The 19,457-nt window shown below is 45.3% G+C and overlaps 1 protein-coding gene across 1 annotated transcript in view; it reads left to right on the forward strand.

Annotated features, from left to right (window-relative positions):
* Positions 1–8,299: 8,299 nt before the first annotated feature.
* LOC111871828 (leucine repeat adapter protein 25-like) overlaps positions 8,300–19,457 on the forward strand; it is a 42,371-nt gene continuing 31,213 nt past the window's right edge. Inside the window, exon 1 of the mRNA XM_033754428.1 lies at positions 8,300–8,782. Within this exon, the coding sequence (XP_033610319.1) occupies positions 8,351–8,782 (432 nt within the window). The 5' untranslated portion in view covers positions 8,300–8,350. The remainder of the gene's footprint in view (positions 8,783–19,457) is intronic.

The raw sequence follows: 19,457 nt of genomic DNA on the forward strand, positions 1-19,457 counted from the left end.
CATTCGATAGAAGGCTGCATGGGTCCTGAGCTGGTCTGGACGACTTTAAGAAGAGAAATTTTTGACCCTACCGGGACTCGACCTCAGACCCCTCGGTCGCCCAGCCCATAGGCAGTCGCTGTACCGACTGCGCTATATCCAAATTCGTTAGTAAGTTGATATGTCTTGAGTACACAAAGAGTAAAAAGTAAAAAGGAACCATGCATGTTACAACCTCTCAGCTGCCATTTTCATGATTGAATTGAAATCAGCCTATTCTGTATGTGTTGTCAAAAGAAGTTGAAAATTTCTTGTGTTACCGTTTAAAATAAAGTGCCTGTTTTGATTGACCATATATAATGAAAATATAAAATTGAGGCATAAAATAAATTTAATAAATGTGCCCTGTTTGAATTGTATTTTGAATTCTGTACCTAGCGTTAGTCTGTGTCTTTTGATCCCCGTTTTATGTTAATGTGTGGTTAACTCTAGACATAAATGAACGTACAAGGATCCTCATGTTATTCTGAATGAATTCCCACCGCCTCCAGATTTGAGTTGGGTACAGGAAACAAGTTGCTGAGATCATTCCCCCTGTGACCCACAGCAGGTTTCTTGATAAGGCAAGATAAGTGGGAACCTCCATGAGACTGGGCCCATGTAACGGCATGACGCTCCTACAGGTTGCAGGAAACCTTGGCCTTTTACTCCAGTTTATGTACCTCGTTTCAATGTCTGTAGATATGTATATTTGTCCTGTACTTATTAATTTGATACAAAGTATTCTGAAATATTGTCTCTTTCCACTACATTGGAGGCCGAGAGGGCCCCAGAGCTGGTCTGAATGAAGAGAAAAAATATTGTCACGTGTTTATGGCTCCGTGACTAATAATAACCGGGATTGGATTTATTAACACCGTCTTTCACGATCACAATCAGTCACAACTCACAACAAATTACTGCATAAGACGCGCTCAATTCTGATTGGACTACAACTGTCTTCTCTCCTGTGACTGACGCGCTTCTGATTTACGAATGAATGACTTGTGGTTCTCCTGCCTCCTGCGTCTCTCCTGGTTCCAAGTCCAAGTCGCATTGCGACTGACGGTTAGTCAGTAAATCTTGGTGTCGAGCCGCAGTTTGTTACTGTTTGGCAGTTACGGTCTTGTTTTTGTGGGGCGCTATCTTTGACGAGAGGACGGGTCTGAGTCCCTTGGGACTCGCGACCATATTTGACTGTCTCAGATTTGAGACTTCTCTCTTTGTCGCCTCCTACGACTCGTAGGGTCACGGTGGAGGCATTCGACCCCGACCCCACACAGGGTCTCTCCTGGTTCTTATCTGGACGGCTGCTTATATAGCATATCGGTAACCTAGGAAATCTTTGTTGATCACTCATATACATGGACACGCCTGTTGGTTCCACAGCAACGAGCGGGTTTCCAAGAATCTACATCTTTCATTTTCGTATCCCAGGAAACGTCTTCGTCAACTCATTTCCTAAAATTGTGTCTACTTGTCACAGTATTCTGCCCCTGCCTAGAGTCGAAGCACAAGAAAGATTTTACCTGCATCCCCTGATGGGACTTCACGTATTAAGCGCTGTTTTAAAGTTACCAACGCGACTTACGTAAGAGTGGAAACGTTGAAGGAAGAAAAGGCGCGTTGTGCGTGTGCGTGAACATGGAAGAGTTTCAGACTGTGGGCAGTTAGTAGTCGTGTCAGTGACATGCGCAAACAGCGTGAAAGGTCACGGTCTGAAGTGCTGTACCTTGTCGGTTAGGATGTTCTAATTTCCCTCTTTGCTTCCTCACGCTCAAGGTTCACCTTCAGTTTCATCCCGAAGGTAATTTGTTATGTGCCTGTTGCATGCCATGGGATGTCCTGTCAGTCTTGCAGTCGGCTCGGAGATCTCCCTTGAATTGAATCTGGGCCCCGAACTCGTCAGACCCTGTTGAATTTGTGTGTAGTATTACTTCCAGTACGTTGTTGGGGATTATTTTGAAATTTACTGCCGCATTAAGGTAAAGTCAGACCTGTCCTTCTGCCTAATTGAGACAACGCCAGGAAGAAGTTTGAGGAATTGTGGCACTAGATGGAGGTGAGTGGGCAGCGTCACGGCCCTGCTGCTTTCCCCAGGGGAAAGAGCCCCCGGTGTACATTGAATAGGAGGCTGGTTAGGCTCCAGAGCCGCTCTGGACGTTACAGAGAGGAGCAGTATACTTTATTTCTGTAGGGAATCGAATTTTGATTCCTCGATCGTCCAGCCAGTGGTCTAATCTCAAAACCGACTGAGCTAACCCGGCTCCGATATAAAAAGTGCTGCAGTTATTTAGTGTTTATATTTTATTTATGGCTTGTTTTACGATGCTGCTAGCAGATCAGAATGTGTAGGGCCGAATGATGAATTGGGAAGGATGTGAAAGGAAGCTGCGTGGCCCTAATTTGAGGTTTTACCCCGGCATGTGTCTGGGAAAACTGAAGACAGCCACGAAATACAGAACAGTATGTGTCCCGTCCGAAATTCAAACCGAGCACCTTCTGATTACATGTCAAAAGCGATGCCGCTTTAACCAACTCACTCAGTTTTGGGCTGTGGCAGCAAGAAATGAATAGTCGTAGATCGAACTGTAAAATGAATCATTGGGGACGCAGAAGTAACGTGTCAAAATATAAATTGCTTCTCCAAAATATGAGACAGACTGCCCTGGCCTCAAACTCTGGTCCATTTAATGATTTGCTGTATGATTAAGACGAAAATTAACGTTAGAATGTAAGATTTGATCGCGGTGATTATGAAGAAAGCAGTCTTCTGGGATGTGGCGTCGTGCGGATATTTTGTGAACCGACGTTTCGGAGGAACGTATCGCCTCCATGTTCAGGGTAGAAGAAAAAGAAGAAACCGCGAGCGAACCAGCTTGAGAAGGTGCTAACAGACCTTTACCCTTCTACCCTGAAGATGGAGGCGATACGTTCCTCCGAAACGACGGTTAACACAATATCTACATGGCGCCACATCCCAGAAGACAGCTTTCTTCAACGTTAGAGTGGTTGCATATCCGTAAGGCCCAAGACGAGGCATTCTTGAAGAGTTAGTCAAAGGGGCGTGAAGATAAATGTTGTTCTCGAACTGCACATACCAGGAACTGGGATCAACGGATTGGCTGAATGCAGTTCGGCTGTACCACTCCACGTTGAGGTTAACGAAAGTTAATTGGGCTGTGTTTACCTCTGCCATCGCCTCATTTGTTATCAGCACTTTTTACGTAATTAACGTAACGTCGACGAGTAATATGTTTGGGTTTGAAGTCCGTTTGCTTGTGGATGTGTCAAACAGGAAACGTATTGTGTGAATCAGTTAACGATTAGGTGAGAGTAATGTTTACTTGCAGTAGACGGAAACATACCGTATTTACGCATGTATAGGCCGCACATTTTTTGCCAAAAATTCAAGAGGAAAACTGGGGTGCGGCTTATATTCGAAATATTCGAAATCACATTTCATTTCAAAAAAATATATTCATAATTAGTAATACCGGGTGTAATACTCCTGAAATAATATTCCAAGAAAATTATTTTTTCTATAATTTCTGTCTGAAAATTGTGCTGCGGCCTATACACGCACGCGGCCTATACATGCGTAAATACGGTATATTGGTTTAGCTTTGATTTCTACAGTGCTAAGGAGGCGTTTAGGCTACCAGAAGTACTTTTCTTCCATGGATGAGCGATATATAAAATGTAGGATCTGAGGTTCTCACAGCTGTGGTTATGAAGACTTCTGTCATCTGAGATATAACGCCACGTAGTCCGTTGAGAATCAACTGACGTTTCGGAAGAACATCGTCTCCATCTTCTAGATCAGGCATGTCCAACGCGTCGATCGCGGGACGATTTTTGATAGATCTCATAGGCCTATAAGGAAATTATACGTGAAAAGCATGTAAATTCACTTGTAATATAATACGATTATATTCAGATTTTGAAGGGAAAGTACGCGTTAAAGTAGTCTGTACTTTCAGTGTATGTTCTTTTACAACAACCATCATGTGTCGTGTTATTTTTACCAATATTTTTGCTTAAAGCGAGGTACAGCGATAGGAGGGGGTGGTAGATCAGTGGCAGTTTTCACACTAGAAAGTCGATCACAACCTGTTTGAAGTTGGACATGCCTGTTTTAGATCGAATAAGCCGACTGTGATACCAGCATGAAAGCAGATAGCAAACCACTCTGCTCTGGGACCCACACAGCCTCCTATGCAGTAGGTATAGGTGGTAAAATGGCCAGGGAGTGTAGCTCAACACTCACCTTCCTCTCTGCCGAGGTCAATAATGGTGGAGCTATACCTCCGCTCTCCCATACACCTCCATGGCATAGTGCGTAATTAAGCAAAGGGACAGCTTTACCTTTAACCCATCTACGTCTAGGCTTCCAGTTGTCTTTCTCCTTAATAAAGTTTACCGACAGGTGTTTTCATGCGTGCTGCATGACTCGCCCGTGCTATTAACTTTGATTTAATCATCTTAGTAATACTTGGCGACCGCCTGTATGGTCTAGTGGTCAGAGTTCCTGGCTACAGATCCAGATGTCCCTGGTTCGATTCCCCGCGCTACCAGGTTTTCTGAGAAGTAGTGGGTCTGGAACGGGGCCCACTCATCCTCGTGAGGATAATTGAGGAGCTATTGCAAGGAAATAGCGGCTCCGGTCTAGAAAACCAAGATTAACGGCCGTGGGGATCCGTTGCGCTGACCACGTGACACCCTCTATCCGCAAAATTTGGCACTAACTTCGCCGACAAGCGGCGGTCGCTCAGTCGGTATACTTCGCTTGCGGACTACAGGTCACGGAGTTTAGTTGTATAGTTTTTAGTAATATTTGGCAATGTCTTGGACCACTTGAAACCCTGATGGGTCGAATCCCACACAGAGAATAGAAGTTTGTCCACGGTTTCAGTCTGTGTTAATGTTGTCGTGTGTAGGCAGAGGCCTTGAGATGTACCGATCCCTTTCCAAGGGGCAGACCAGAGGGCCTAATCCGCGAAGCTGAAGAAGAGGAATGTTTGCTGAGCGAGTAGAAATTATGAACATCCTCAGTTTTTTCCAGATATTCTTCAACTACAGTTTTCTTTTTTAACTAAGTAATTCCCTGAATCTGAGCCCTCCACGAGAAACCAGTAGTTGTTCAGCCAATCGAGAACTTCTAGCATTTTATGGAATCCGAAGGTTCGATACTGTGGTCACAGGAGCCCACCGCTTGTCCCTATCCTGAGCCAGATGAATCCGGTCCGTACCCTCCCCTTCTGTTTCTGTGAGAACAGTTTTAATGTTATCCTTCCATCTACGTCTGTCTTTCTATCGGGCCCTTTCCGTAAGATTTGTATACCAGAAGTTTGTATACACTTTTGTTCCATGCGTGCTACATATCTTGCCCTTCGCATACTCCTTGATTTTATCTTTCGAATAGTATTTGGCGAAGAGTACACACTGCCCTCCTAGAATATGCTTTGCAGTTGTTTGGTCCGAAGATCCTTAGTCCGCGCTAGGGCGAGAAAATAATTTTCTCATCAGTACAAAGAAAAAATAAGGATGAAATTATGGTCTTGGGTGTTATAATCTTTGGGAGATGGATGAGAGATATGAAGACATAAGAATAGTTCTGTCTTCTGAAATATGACGTCCTGTAGTTCGGTTAAAATCAGCCGAAGTTTCGGAGGAACATATCGCGCAAGTCATCAGGATCGAAAAGTAAGCCGGACACGAAAACGGTATGAACGCAGGCAGCAAGCAAGCAGGACAAACTGCACGCAGGAAGGTAAAGTTGTCCCCTATGCTTAATTAAGCAGCATGTCATGAAGACGTATAAGGGAGTGGAGATATAGCTCCACGCATTAACTTCGGCACCAAATGGAGGTGAGTGATCGGCTTTACTCCCCAACAGCTTTACCTCCGGGGAAGGAGCCTCTCGATATCCATTGGATTGGAGGCTGGGTGGGCTCCAGAGCCGATTTGTACCCTTTGGAAAATAAAAATCTGTCGGAAATCGAACCCCGGACGTTCAGCCCGTCGCTATCCTGAAGGACAAGACCTACCTAGGTTAAGAGGGAACTCAAGACCCGCCTAGGTTAAGAGGGAACTAGAAGTCTAAATAGAAGACATGAGTCTTAATTGTCACCGCTGTAAGAACCTCATATGTACTGAACTAGTGTGCAAATATGTATGGCTGACCACTTGCGAGCAGAAAACCCCCAAAACGTGAATCAGTCGCGTGTATTACGGAAAACGGTATGAGTGGTTGCTATTGTGTGTGTGTTCCCCCCCTCTTGTCACCTATTCATTGCTTGTTACCCACTTCCTGAGCATCCCCCCTTCTGGGTTTCGCCCAAGGTTCTCAAGATAATAGTACCCCGAGGGCATAGTCCTCTTCGTCGGAGAACAGCTTTCACTGCTTGGTACTAGATTGCGCTCGCTCTGCTATGATTTTTCTGTGGTGCTGAATATAACACGGCAGTATGCTGAGACAGTCGGCTTAGTGGCAGCGGCGAGAAAGGAGTACGTGTGTGTTCTGTGGTCTAATATTGCAACTTGAAGACCAATTGGTGATGTGTAGTGTGTAAACAAGTGAGTAATGTTGGTGTCGCGAGGGCAGGTTTTGTCTACTTCGGGAGGGGTGACACCGCCTGTCACTGCTGGGAATAAATTGGCAACACGACCTTTGCCACCCCCTCCCGTACCCCCTAGACCAAGTAAGTCCTTAGTGGCTGAAGCGCTTGCGCGTACCAGGTCTGCAGAAGCTACTACAAGTAACAGAACACATGTTCCGACGAGAAGAGCACCTCCACCTCCAGCACCCCCAATATCAAAAGAAAGAAACCAGGAATTAAATACGTCTCAGGTTGTAAATAATGCCCCAGTACCAAAAGAACGGAACCAGCAACCCCAGAAAATATTAAACCATCAGGCGGCAGTAAAACAAGGTGTTAATTATCATCATGGTGAACCTGTGAAGAACGCGAATAGAAGTGGTGAAAATTATTTTCATTCTGATGAATCCACTGCTTTGCATCATTCTACGCGGGTTACGCAGTTACATAGGAACGATGAAGGACGGCGCAAAGGTGACTTCGAGAACCGCGTAAATGCCAGCTCCTCGTCAGAAAGAACCAGACGCCGTGGGTTGGAAGAATTTCGAAACACTCACCACAGTGACCTGTCTGGTGATAATGGTACCCATGAGGAGTGTAACGGTCAGGAGTCCGGAAGACCGGCGGTACCGGGCGTGAATAGTACAGTACTCGGAATTAAAAGTGACTTGGAAGACAGAAAAGGAGAAAAGTTTCATGACTCACAAGAAAAGACTGAAATACGAGCAGTGACTGAACGTTTGAAGCCTCCAGAGAGACTGCGACTACCGAAACCCAAAGAACAGGAAGAGAACTCCGTTGTTTCGCACGTCATAACAACGAAACCACGCGAGCAGGAGACCGTATCGTTCCCACAACGAAATGAAGAAAAGACAAATGAAAAAAATGAGAGTAGTGATCATGGACATCAGACCAGAACTGCGCAGGAAGTACAGAATTATTATCCGCGTTCCCAGCACACGATTGTGTTCAGTGGAAGTGGTGAGTATGTCAAAACCAAGAACCCGCCAGAACAGGAAGAAATTCCCGCGAATAAAACCAGTACGGTTATGAAACAGAACACCGATATTGAGGACAGTCAACATAAATTGCGAAGATATGGCCCTCACGTGTTACCAACTGGGCAACATAAACATGATAGCTCCTACATAACTTCATCAGAGAATCGAAACACGGTTCTTCTAATTGATAACAGCCCACTTAAAAGAGAAACATTATCATCAATATCTGAGAAACAATCCGGAGATGATAAAGATCTTATCATTAATGGCATTGTTGCGTCGTCATGCTCTCCTTTGGTGGAAAATCTCATTGTTGAACTTCGGGAAAGTTCAGAGCAACGAACAAATCAGAAATATAATAATAATAAAAACAACGGAAGCAAAGAAATTCAAAACGGCGTTAATAATATTACAGGGAACAAAGAAAGTGAGTTTATTGAATCCTTGTATAAGAAAACTTCGCAGCCGCGGATACAGCACTCGGATTGGTTTGAAGTTGATAATGGGAAGCCAGTTCGATTTTCAAGTTGTCACATAACTCTGGATGATTCCTACACGGCTTCATCCGATTCCAGCAATACCGAGTCCAGTTCCTCAACCACGGACCTCTGCAGAAGTAACAGTTTCCAGTACACTGATTGCAGCGAATTGAATGTGGATTTCAATCTTGATTATAGGGGCCAGCAGATTTCACAACACCATCTCGCTTCCTTCAACAGAAGGCGAAACATGGCCTCTCTACAGGGTCTTCCTCCATTACCGAAGAGTCTAAGTGGCGTTAATTTATATGAAAGCTGTGGGGGAAACTTGCACTTCGCTACTATGGACCAGCAGCAGCAGAAACCGGAAGTGTCGACTCCTAGGGGAATAACGAAGAGTGGAAGTTTTCGACAGTTGGCATCGCAGAATCCCACTTCCGGTAGTGTTGGGGGTTCTGGTGGCGTCAATGGTAATAGTGGTGCAGTGAGAGTGGTACCTTCGTCTAGTGGGCGTGGACCCACACCACCAACCCCGGGAGGAACCCCACGTCAACAGATTGTGCACCATCAACATGTACGGAGTCTTCAGCAGAACGGAGATGGTGTACCCCCTCCGATTGCACCGCGTGTCCGGAAACCCATGGCATTAGACGCACAGCTGGCAGTCCTCAGGAAGGAGATGGTGAGTAGCCGATTATGTTTCTCTCTCTCTCTCTCTCTCTCTGTTTTGCCCACATGGACGAGCATAGAACTGATTTCTCAGTTTCATGATCACTTTACAGACGGTAGGACTCCTTGGACGGGTGATCAGCTCGTCGCAAGGCCTCTACCTAAACACAGGACAACACAAACACAGAATAAACGCATACACACACCAAACATCCATGTCTTATTTGGGATATGAATCCACGATCCTTCCGAGCGAGCGAAGGCAGTAGATGCCTTAGACCGCTCGGCTAATGTGATAGACGGTTATGTGTTACTGCTACTGTTTAATGCGCTGTGGTACTGATTGAAAGTGTTTTCCATCCTTAGAAACCATCGAAGTTATCACAGAATTCTTGCCTTGATGAAAATGGAACCAAAAGTCAAAATTATGTTACGACCGACGGTCTGCCTTGGTGTCTAGCCTCCATCTGGGACCAAAGACCAGATTTTTATTAATTTCAGTTGCGGGTTTGTTGATGTGGGGCGTCCTCTGTTAGGAGAGGACGGGTCTGTGGTTTACAGTTGCCAGCACAGTCTCATTTACTGCTTGTGAATTCTAGCGGCCACTGTTCTGTCTTCTTCTGACTCGGCCCCAGTGAGTTATAAACTCAGAGTGTGACGTGCGTGCAGAGATATTTTAGACAGAGTTTACTACTGTCTCTCGAGATTGATCGCATAGGAAGCAGCCGTTGCCTGTTACAGACCGGAATTTATGAGGAGGGTAGAAACGAATGTAGGAGTACGACTGGTTCTGTGGTGCATATCCAGTAGGTACCTTCATTATTTCTTTTGGGACAGAAACGGGGGGGGGGGGGTAAACTGACCATCCACCCAACGCTGAAGTTAAAACGTGTATAGTGGTTATGGCTTACTTTATGACGTCAACATCTCATAGTACATAGCATCGAATGGTAGGACTCGAACAGAGTCGAAACATTCCAGCAATACCAGTCGGCTTGGTAAGAATCCGTATGGCTGTACCTCTGTTCCCCAGTACGCCTTCGTGGTGCGGTACCTAATTAAGCTTGGGGGGGGGGCGACTTTGCATGTGTGTGGTTTTCACTTCCTCTCAGAAATAGAGATGTGTTCTGCGAAATACAGTTTCATTTTTAGCATATTTTTGCCTTAAGGTAAGAAGATAAAGTTGTCCCTATGCTTAATGAAGTACCACGTCATGAAGACGCATGGGGGAATGGCGGTATAGCCCCATATTCTTGATCTCTGCACTAGATGGAGGTGAGTTGTCAGCTTCACGCCTCTGCCGCTTTATCCCTGGGGAAAGACACTTTGTACCTTTGGATATGAGACTCGGTGGGCCCCAGAGCCGGTCTGGACGATGTGGAGAAGAAACCCTACCGGAAATCGAACCCCAGCCCTTCGCTATACCGACTGGGCTATCCCAGCTCTCAGGTTTGCTGTAAGCGTGGTCGCTTTTGTAAGTTCGTGTTTATCCGATCGTGAAACAAGGTTAGCCGAATGACCAGATCATTTTCTGTAGAAGTTATTTCGTCAGCTGAGAAATTAGAACGTCATCTCTCCGTTTTACGCAACTTCATGAAATTTAAGGACGTGAGCGTTAACAGTGTAGAAACCGAGCAGTAGAGTGGCTGATTGTACAATAAAGAAACCTTAGTATTTAAAAGAAGGTAACAGTTAACAAGGTAAACTGCAAACGGCGTGAATAAAGCAGAGTTTTGTGTACTAAATTAAACGAGAGAAATTTATTTTGACGTTACAACAGAGAAGTGACTCTCGTTGACTCATATTCGGAAGGGCTCGGTTCGAGTCTTGGCCGGAACACCTGATTGAGGTTTATCGTTTTCATTGGTACCTCCAGGAAAATACTGGAATAGTGTCTGTATTAGTTCACGCCCACTTCATTCCACACCATTTTCGATTTATCATCAATGTATCCTATCATTGACCGCCTCTGTGGTCTATTGGTCAGAGTTCCTGTCTGCAGATCCAGAGGTCCCGGGTTCGATTCCCGGCGGTACCAAACTTTCTGTCAAGTAGTGGGTCTGGAACGGGGTCCACTGAGCCTAGTGAGGATAACTGAGGAGCTATTTCAAGGAAATAGCGGCTCTGGTCTAGAAAACCAAGATTAACGTCTGTGGGGATCCGTTGCGCTGGCCACGTGACAACCTCTGTCCGCAAAAGTTGACACTATTTTTTTATTGCTAGTGGAGTGGGACTAAGTCCCTTGTACTGCCGCCACTTCTGGCCTGTTGTACCAGCCCCAGATGATAGGTGAGGGTGATTGTGGAGCAGTTGGTGGAATGAAGATTGGTAGGGGAAACCGAAGTACTCGGAGAAAGTTTGCCCCAGCGCCACTTTGTCCACCACAAATCCCACTTGACCAGACTTGGGATCGAACGCGGGCCGCCGCGGTGGGAAGCCAGCGCTTGATCTTGAGCTATGGCGCAGCCCAAAGTTGACACTAACTTCGCCGACAAGCGGCGTTCGTTCGGTGGGTCGGTATAGTTCGCTTGTGGACTTACGGCACGGAGTTTGTTTTGATGTATCCTGCCATTCGATAGTATAATTCAGAGCTACTGACAGCGTGGTAAAATAAACCACAGAAACTATGAAAGTGAGTTGTTTATACAGCCATGTTCCCCCATTGCTGTATTTAGAGTGGGGATTTATGTGTTCACCCTTCTATGCTTCACCACCCAAGACATGTCTGGGGCTACGTCAAATGTATTTATTTCTGGCAATATTTAGTTAGGAGGAAGTATTCGTTCTTTGTATTGGGATTTTCTTAAAAGACATTAATTAACATATGTAGGCCTGTAGGTAATTAGAACCTTTGATAATACGGCGAAACTCAGCTGTTCGGGAATCACGTTAAGAAATCATAATTGCATTAGTGAGTAAATGAAGAACAGATTATATTCTGGGAATACTTGCTACCATGTTGCCCAGAATCTTTTGCCCTCCCTTTGCTTTCCAAGACTGTACAGACTAAAGTATACAAAACAGTAATTTTGGCTTTTCTTTTGTATGTGTGTGAAATTTGGTCTCCCATGCTAAGAAGGGAACATACACCGAGTGTGTTGTAGAGCAGTGTGCTTAGCAGAACATTACGACCTAAAAACAAAACAAACTCCATGGCCTGTAGCCCGCAAGCGAACTGTACCGACCAAGCGACCGCCGCTTGTCGGCGAAGTTAGTGCCAACTTTTGCGGATAGAGGGTGTCACGTGGTCAGTGCAGCGGATCCCCACGGCCGTTAATCTCGGTTTTCTAGACCGGAGCCCGTATTTCCTTGAAATAGCTCCACAATTATCCCCACGAGGCCGACTGGACCCCGTTCCAGACCCACTACTTCTCAGAAAATCTCGTAGTGCCGGGAATAGAACTCGGGACCTCTGGATGTGTAGCCAGGAACTCTGACCACTAGACCACAGAGGCGGTCATATTTTGACCTAAGAGACATGAAATAATGAAATATAAATAAATGAATAAATAATGAAATAATGAGACGTTTCATAATTTGTAATCCTTACAAAATACTATTAGGAGCCGGATTAGCTCAGTCGGCATAGCGACTGGACGGCCTAGGGGTCGGAATTCGAGTCCCGGAAGGACCGAGATTTTTTCTTCCACGTCGTCCAGACCGGTTCTGGGGCCCACCCAGCCTCCTATCGAATGGTTACCGGGGCTATAGTGGCCGGGGCATGAAGCTGACCATTCACTTCCATATAATACCGAGATCACTAATACGTGGGTCTATAGATCCACTTCCCCATACGTCTTCATGGTGTAGTGCTTAATTAGTTAAGCACAAGGACAAGTTTACCTTTTACAGAATTATATTAGGATGATGAAATGAGATGGACGGAATAGAGAAGAGAAATTAATACAGAGTGTTCATAGAAAAACCTGAAGGAAAGAGACCACATGGAAGACCTAGGCGTAGATGGTATTAAAATAGATCGTAAGGAAATAGAATGAGAGGGTATGGATTGGATAAGGATCAGGGGCGAGCCCTTATAGACATTGTCACGGAGGAATATTTGGGATCCATAAACTGCGTGCAATTTCTTGACTTGCCGAGGAACTGTTGGCTGCTGAAGGATTATGCTCCATGAACTTGCCAAGTTTTGTCAGTACTGAAATTATAAAATTTCTTATTTTCTAATATCGCACATTTGTTTAATGCTTGTGGTCTACATGTAGGTGCACATTCAGTGTATTTTATGCAATTTGAACAAGCTTGGGAAGGTGAAGTGTGTATCCGGAGTACGTAGAGTTTGCACATGCGCTGTTCGCACCTCTGCATTCCGGATGCTCGTAGCGTAGTAATGAGTAGCGCTTGTGTCATATATGGATCTCTTCACAAAGATCATATTTGCCAGGAGAGCTGAATGAAAAGTTATGTAACATTGTTGCCCCAACTGGACTGTACAGTAAAATTGCTTCACACATTTGTTTGACATATAATAGTCAATTTTGGACAAAGTATTATAGCGTGTAGAGCCGTTGCTATGCAACGACCGCGAGACAGACGGATATACCGGGGCCGTTTCTGGTCCACGGCTCGGTCGAGATTCGAACCAAGCACTTCCCGAATACATGTCTGTAGTGTTACCCCCCAACCCAGTCTGCTTAATATGAAGGTTAGGGTTTTCTGGATGTTACGCCGTGTAGTCTGGTATATCGTTATCGAAGGTAAAGTAAAGTTGCCCCTGCGCTTAGCTAGTTAAGCATTACGCCACGAAGGCGTATGAGGGAGTATAGATCCACATATTCTTGACCTCGGCACTAGCTGGAGTTGAGTCGGCAGTTTCACGCCCCTGCCGCTTTACTCCCGGGGAAAGAGGCCTCGGTACCCATTGGATAGGAAGTTGTGGTGAACCGCAGAGCCGGTCTGGACGAGTTGGAGGAGAGAAAATTCTTGCCCCCACCGGGACTCGAACTCCGACTCCTCAGTCGTCCCGCCCGTAGCCAGTCGCTATACCGACTGCGCTATCCCGTTATCGAAGGTACTTTTTTGTCTTTCTGTCCTGAAGATAGAGGCAGAACGTTCTTCAGAAACGTCGGTAAGGATCTACCACCAGACTATATTGCATTACATCCCGTAAGAGAGCAGTTAACTGTTATTCCTCTGGATGCAGTTAGCAACTTTCTCTCCCCAAGAACCGCGCATTCTGCAGTTCCCCCTATGAAGCTCATGCATGACCTCATGAGAATATCCCCCGACCTGCATCGTCATGGCAACTGATGAAACACAATGCATCTGTAGACCTTGGCACTGAACGTAGTGATAATTGTGCTTTGTCTCAGACGGAACCGGAAGGTAATTATGCAGATATCACGGATATTGGGGTTTCTCTTTAATGCTTGTGCAGTATGAGACGAGGGACCTCATTTCTTAAGTTCCACGTCCCTTGTTTTCAGTCTCGCCGACCTTAAACTGAAATGAAAACGGGTACGTATTAGTATCATGTAGGTGTAGTGACTGGCTTCGGGCTGGACGTGTTCAGGGGGTGAGAATATCTCCACCATAGCTCTGTGAGTCGTAGAGGGCGACGAAAAGGGAACCCAGTGTCTGGGGGTATGCCTGGGCCTGGGGGACATAAATATAGAGACCTGGTCCTCCGGTTTGAGGGGAGGGAGGGGAGTTATACGGCTCCGAGAATGGCGAGACAGTAAAATAGGGTCGTGAATCCCGGAACTTCTAACCAAGAACGACTGTGCTGGCGTAGCCAGCAGCGATTTACTCGACCCAGTCAAGTTGAGGGGGTTGGACTCAAGGCTTACGACCTAGCTCAGTAAAAAAAAAAAAAATGTTGTGATATCAAGACCGCCTCTGTGGTCCAGTGGTCAAAGTTCCTGGGTTCGATTACCGGCGCTACCAGATTTTCTGAGAAGTAGTGGGTCTGGAACGGGTTTCACTCAGCCTCATGAGGATAATTGAGGAGCTATTTCAAGGAAATAGCGGCTCCGGTCTAGAAAACCGAGTTTAACGGCCGTGGGGATCCGTTGCGCTGACCACGCGACACCCTCTATCCCCTAAGTTGGGACTAATTTCGCCGATAAGCTGCGGTCGCTCGGTCGGTGTAGTTCGCATGGGGACTACAGGCCACGGAGTTTATTTTTGTTGATATCCAAAGAATTTAAAACCGGATTCAGACGAGTCTTGCAGAGAATCTCCTGTGGAAGGCTGTGGCTCAGAAAGGGCTGTTTTGCCAGTGGTGATGATGATGAATTGAACCAAATGCAGTCAGTGAGTGAAACTTTTTGAATATGTTGGGTAATGCCCTACCCGTTTTGGTAGTTCATTTCGCAGAGTTCAGTAACGCGATGAACTGGCCCCACGGTATTCAGTGAACTGGCAACGCTTGAAAACCAAACGTGCGGAACTTCACCGTGCTCTGTGGTTCGTGCGAACCTTACTTCCGACATCCAACCGAAGGAGGTCACGTGCTCTCAGATAATATTCATTAGGATGCCACACTCGTACCACGCGAGTTCAGACTGCATATATTCACAAAGTTCTTGAATTCTCAGGGTATCTTTGAGCGTGAGTCATCATAAGGTAACGGCATGGATCGTTAATTCATCAGGAAATATCGATTCTATTTTCAACATACAGTCGGAACCAGAATCGACATACCAGAGATCTCGTTAAACACAGTGGCCTCCTCTTCCTTACTGTTGCGTACTTGAAGCGTTATGTTGTATGCTGAACCGTGGGAACACCCTAATGCAGTTTTTTTTTATCATGGGATGATACTGTGTCCACTTGGTAATGCGGCCACTGTTTGGCCTGTTGTACCAGCCCCAGATGATGATGGATGATTATGATGATTGTGGAGCAATCGGTGGAATGCGAATTGGCAGGGGAAATCGAAGTACTCGGAGAAAATCTGCGCCACTGCTACTTGGTCCATTACAAATCCCAGTGACCTGACCCGGGCTCGAACCCGGGCTGCCGCGGTGTGAAACCGGCCGGAGACCGCCTGAGTTATGGCACGGCTCCCTAGTGCAGTTGCTACGCTGTCTTTTATCCTCCGGTCAGCTTGCATCAACTCTTCCACCCGCTGCGCAGTTGCTTCTGTTGCATTGTCAACTGGGCTACTTGATCGGGCATTATCTGCGACTTTCGAACGTCCTTGAGAGAATTTCTCGACCCAGTTGTGAACCGCCTTACGCGACAAACACTTCCAAATGAAAACAGGAAGCATATCTTTAGGAATATTCTTTGCATTCAGCCCTTTTGCCCACAAGAAACACACCCAAACTCTGTCCCTCGGTAGTATTCTCCTGAAGCATGGCCGCCATTTTGGCTACTGAAACCAGCCTCTGATCATGCGCATGCGCGTCTGGTACTTAGACTGTGCTGCTACCTAGTGATGCACATAGAAAATCTGTTAGGTCCATTACAACTGTTTTACTTCCATTTGTGATCTGTTTACTGACTGTCCGTCGTAGTATCCTCCAAACTACGTCTGGTCTTCCTAGGGGTTCTCATTCTGGATTACGCGCCAAAACCATATATGCATTCCTCATCTCTCCATGTGTGCTACGTGCCCTGCCCAGCTCCTTGACTTGATTTAAGACGCTCATTAGTACGTAACATAAAATGTAGATATTATTAAGGTACATAACTTTTATTTGAAATATTTTTAGATAGAATGGATAGTTAATGAAATACAAGGTAATTTCATTTTTGTATTTGCAGTTTGTCTGTAGCGTGATGTACTTCTAAACGCTTGGGTATGTTTTTGGAGTAATACGTTCGGTATGTGCAGTAAAGTAACTTCGAGACCGAAGAGATGTTGAAAATAGCAAGGAACGAATTTGTGGTACACACTTCAATCTACTATACCGAGTTTTATTCGAACATGTTTCGTATTTCGGACGGTTATAAGGAAGCCAGCGGATACTTTGGAATTTCTTTATGACTTCCATATAATTCATGTTACTTTGTCTATACTCCGTGGCCTGTAGTCCACAAGCGAAGTATACCGACCGAGCGACCGCCGCTTGACTGTGAAGTTTGTGCCAACCTTAACGGATAGAGAGTGTCGCGTGATCTGCGCAACGGATCCCCACGGCCGTTAATTTCGGTTTTCTAGACCGGAGCCGGTATTTCCTTCAAATAGCTCCTCAGTTATCCACACGAGGGTGATTGGAACCCGTTCCAGACCCACTACTCAGAAAATCTGGTAGCGCCGGGAATCGAACCCGAACCTCTGGATGTGTAGGCAGTAACTCTGACCACTGGACCACAGAGACTTTGTGTATACAGATGGAAGAATTATACTGAAACGAAAGGAGATATCTGAAGTTGGGAACGGTTATCAGTAGTGAAGTATTGAATTGCACACAGTTTACAGTTCTTATCAGTAATATTACTTGTTGATGCATTTCCCCAGTGCTCAACTATGCTGGTCTATAAGGAACTTCCGGCACAATGTTGTAGTCCACGCACTGCAAGAAATATGCTACTTGTAGCATTAGTAAGAAAATTGACCATTCCATATCAGTATGACCGGCTTTATACTGAACCACAACCGACTAACTTATATTTTTAATATTTATACTCGTGTGAGATTGTAGCCTGTTTTCCAGTGACCCATGGTAACCCCATAACCCCCTCATTTCCCCAGCGCACAGCAAAGTTGAACAATTGTGTCGACCTTGAAGTGACAGAAGGGGAATCTTATTGCGTACCCCCTCCATGTCTTTGCTTTTTCTATTGACCAAGATTTTTACGACTTTCATCATTCAGATGTAACCTCACGTGTGAGACAAGGGTGTTATATATTTTTATCCATTACCATTACGGATGTACTGAATTCCAAACATTTCTGTGTTAATTCATGGTGTGTCGAGGGCTGTCATTACAGATTGACGCAGTTTCATTACTGCATACAACATTGTTCGAACAAAACAGTAGAATTGCAATCAAGTGTAATATTTTCGGCTGTTTGCTACGACAGTTATGCCAGAGATTTCATTGTCAGTCATTATCCTATGGAAGGTTATGTTTGTGGCCTTCATCATTCCCTCTATATGCCTTCTGCGGTATTTGCCTTAAAATATGACATCCTGTCTACCGGTGAGACGAGGGCAGAGTGGATACGGGCATGATATCCAGGGCTCGATTTCGGTCAGGGGCATGGATTTTTCTCTTCCCACAGCTTTACAGAATCGCATTTAGATTAATTTTGTTCTGAATTTAGTTCATTGCCTGCCACGGTAGCCGAGCAGTCTAAGGCATGTACTGTCTTCGCTCGCTTGGAAACCGGGATCGTGGGTTCGAATCCCGCTCAGGGCATGGATGTTTAGTTTGTGTGTGTTCGTTTTTCTGTGTTTGTGTACAGGTAGAGGCCTTGCGACGAGCTGATCACCCGCCCAAGGAGCCCTACCGAATGTGTAAGATCTAGAAAAACCGAAGTGAACGGAGAAGTTCATGGAGGTAGGCCTATGCCTACTGGGGCTGTAGTGCCAAGGGGGAAAACATTAGTTCATTAACCCTTTAAAGCCCGGTGGTTACATTATGTACCACCTGCTTCTAACATATTAAAACTGTTCATTCTGCCCACAGAATGTATTTGTGTGTTCCGTATGATTCTCACAATAAGCAGCGACTGTTTCCCTAAACAGCATTAACCGGTTGGACTTTGTAGCGGAGACGTAGTGTGTTTCCTATGCGGTACGGACTGAATTTGGATAATTTATTTGGGAGCACGACTAAACAAGGCGAAGCCAGACATAGGAAATATAAGAGGCTTAAACTTTGCGGCGTTCACTGTTCAAGTGACTAAGCCGCCGTTATAGCGTAAGATAAGTAAGATAAACATGATGTATTTGAAGAGCATGGACTGATAGAGGACTTATAATTTTCGAAAAAAATGCTGTATGTGTGATATATACACTTGAAAAAGGCGAAGCGAAGGCTATTCATAAGAGACAGACCGATCCTCTCGTCAGAGAGGATGTTATACAGAGTGTTCATTATTCAGGCTTATCAGACGTCCAGGGAACTTCCGAGAATTTGCTCTCAGCAGATGCTCTAGCACCGACCGGCAAACGGGCGGTGATTCATGCGCTGATTCAGTCTGTGTTTAGCCTTCAAGTGTTTCAGAAGCTAAGTATAGTGCATTATTCTGTGACTTTATTATGGTTCGTGCGAGATACAGTTTAGAAAAAAGAGTTTTCATTTATGATTGTTATGTGAAAACACACTCATACAAATCATGCAGGAGAANTAGTATGGCGGCAAGGGCCAGTTGAAAAAAAAAGAAGAATCTCTGGTCGTGATTCTCAAAGGGCTTGTTACCAAGGCGAACTAATTGGCGGGAAACCGCTCTCTGTAAAATAACTCTGACTCAGACTTTGACTCTGGCTGCATTCCATGCTTCACATGCAGCCCTGTCATAAACGAAATTTCACCCTAATGTAGCCCTCCCAATGCTATATCAACCTTTCACCATAATGTAGCCCTTAATACATTAATATAAATATGAATTCCGATCATACGCGCTAAAGCCGCCGCTCCACTTCACTCCTCTGCTCATAACAAAGTCTACATTTTCACTTCCGAAAGCTTTACCCTCTCCAGAAAGACGAGCCGGCATTGTCTGGGAATGTCTCGGGTTCGATCCCCGATGAGGTCATTGGACTCTTCAA

Source organism: Cryptotermes secundus, unplaced genomic scaffold (assembly GCF_002891405.2).
Source record: "Cryptotermes secundus unplaced genomic scaffold, Csec_1.0 scaffold1242, whole genome shotgun sequence".
Taxonomy (NCBI): Eukaryota; Metazoa; Arthropoda; class Insecta; order Blattodea; family Kalotermitidae; genus Cryptotermes; species Cryptotermes secundus.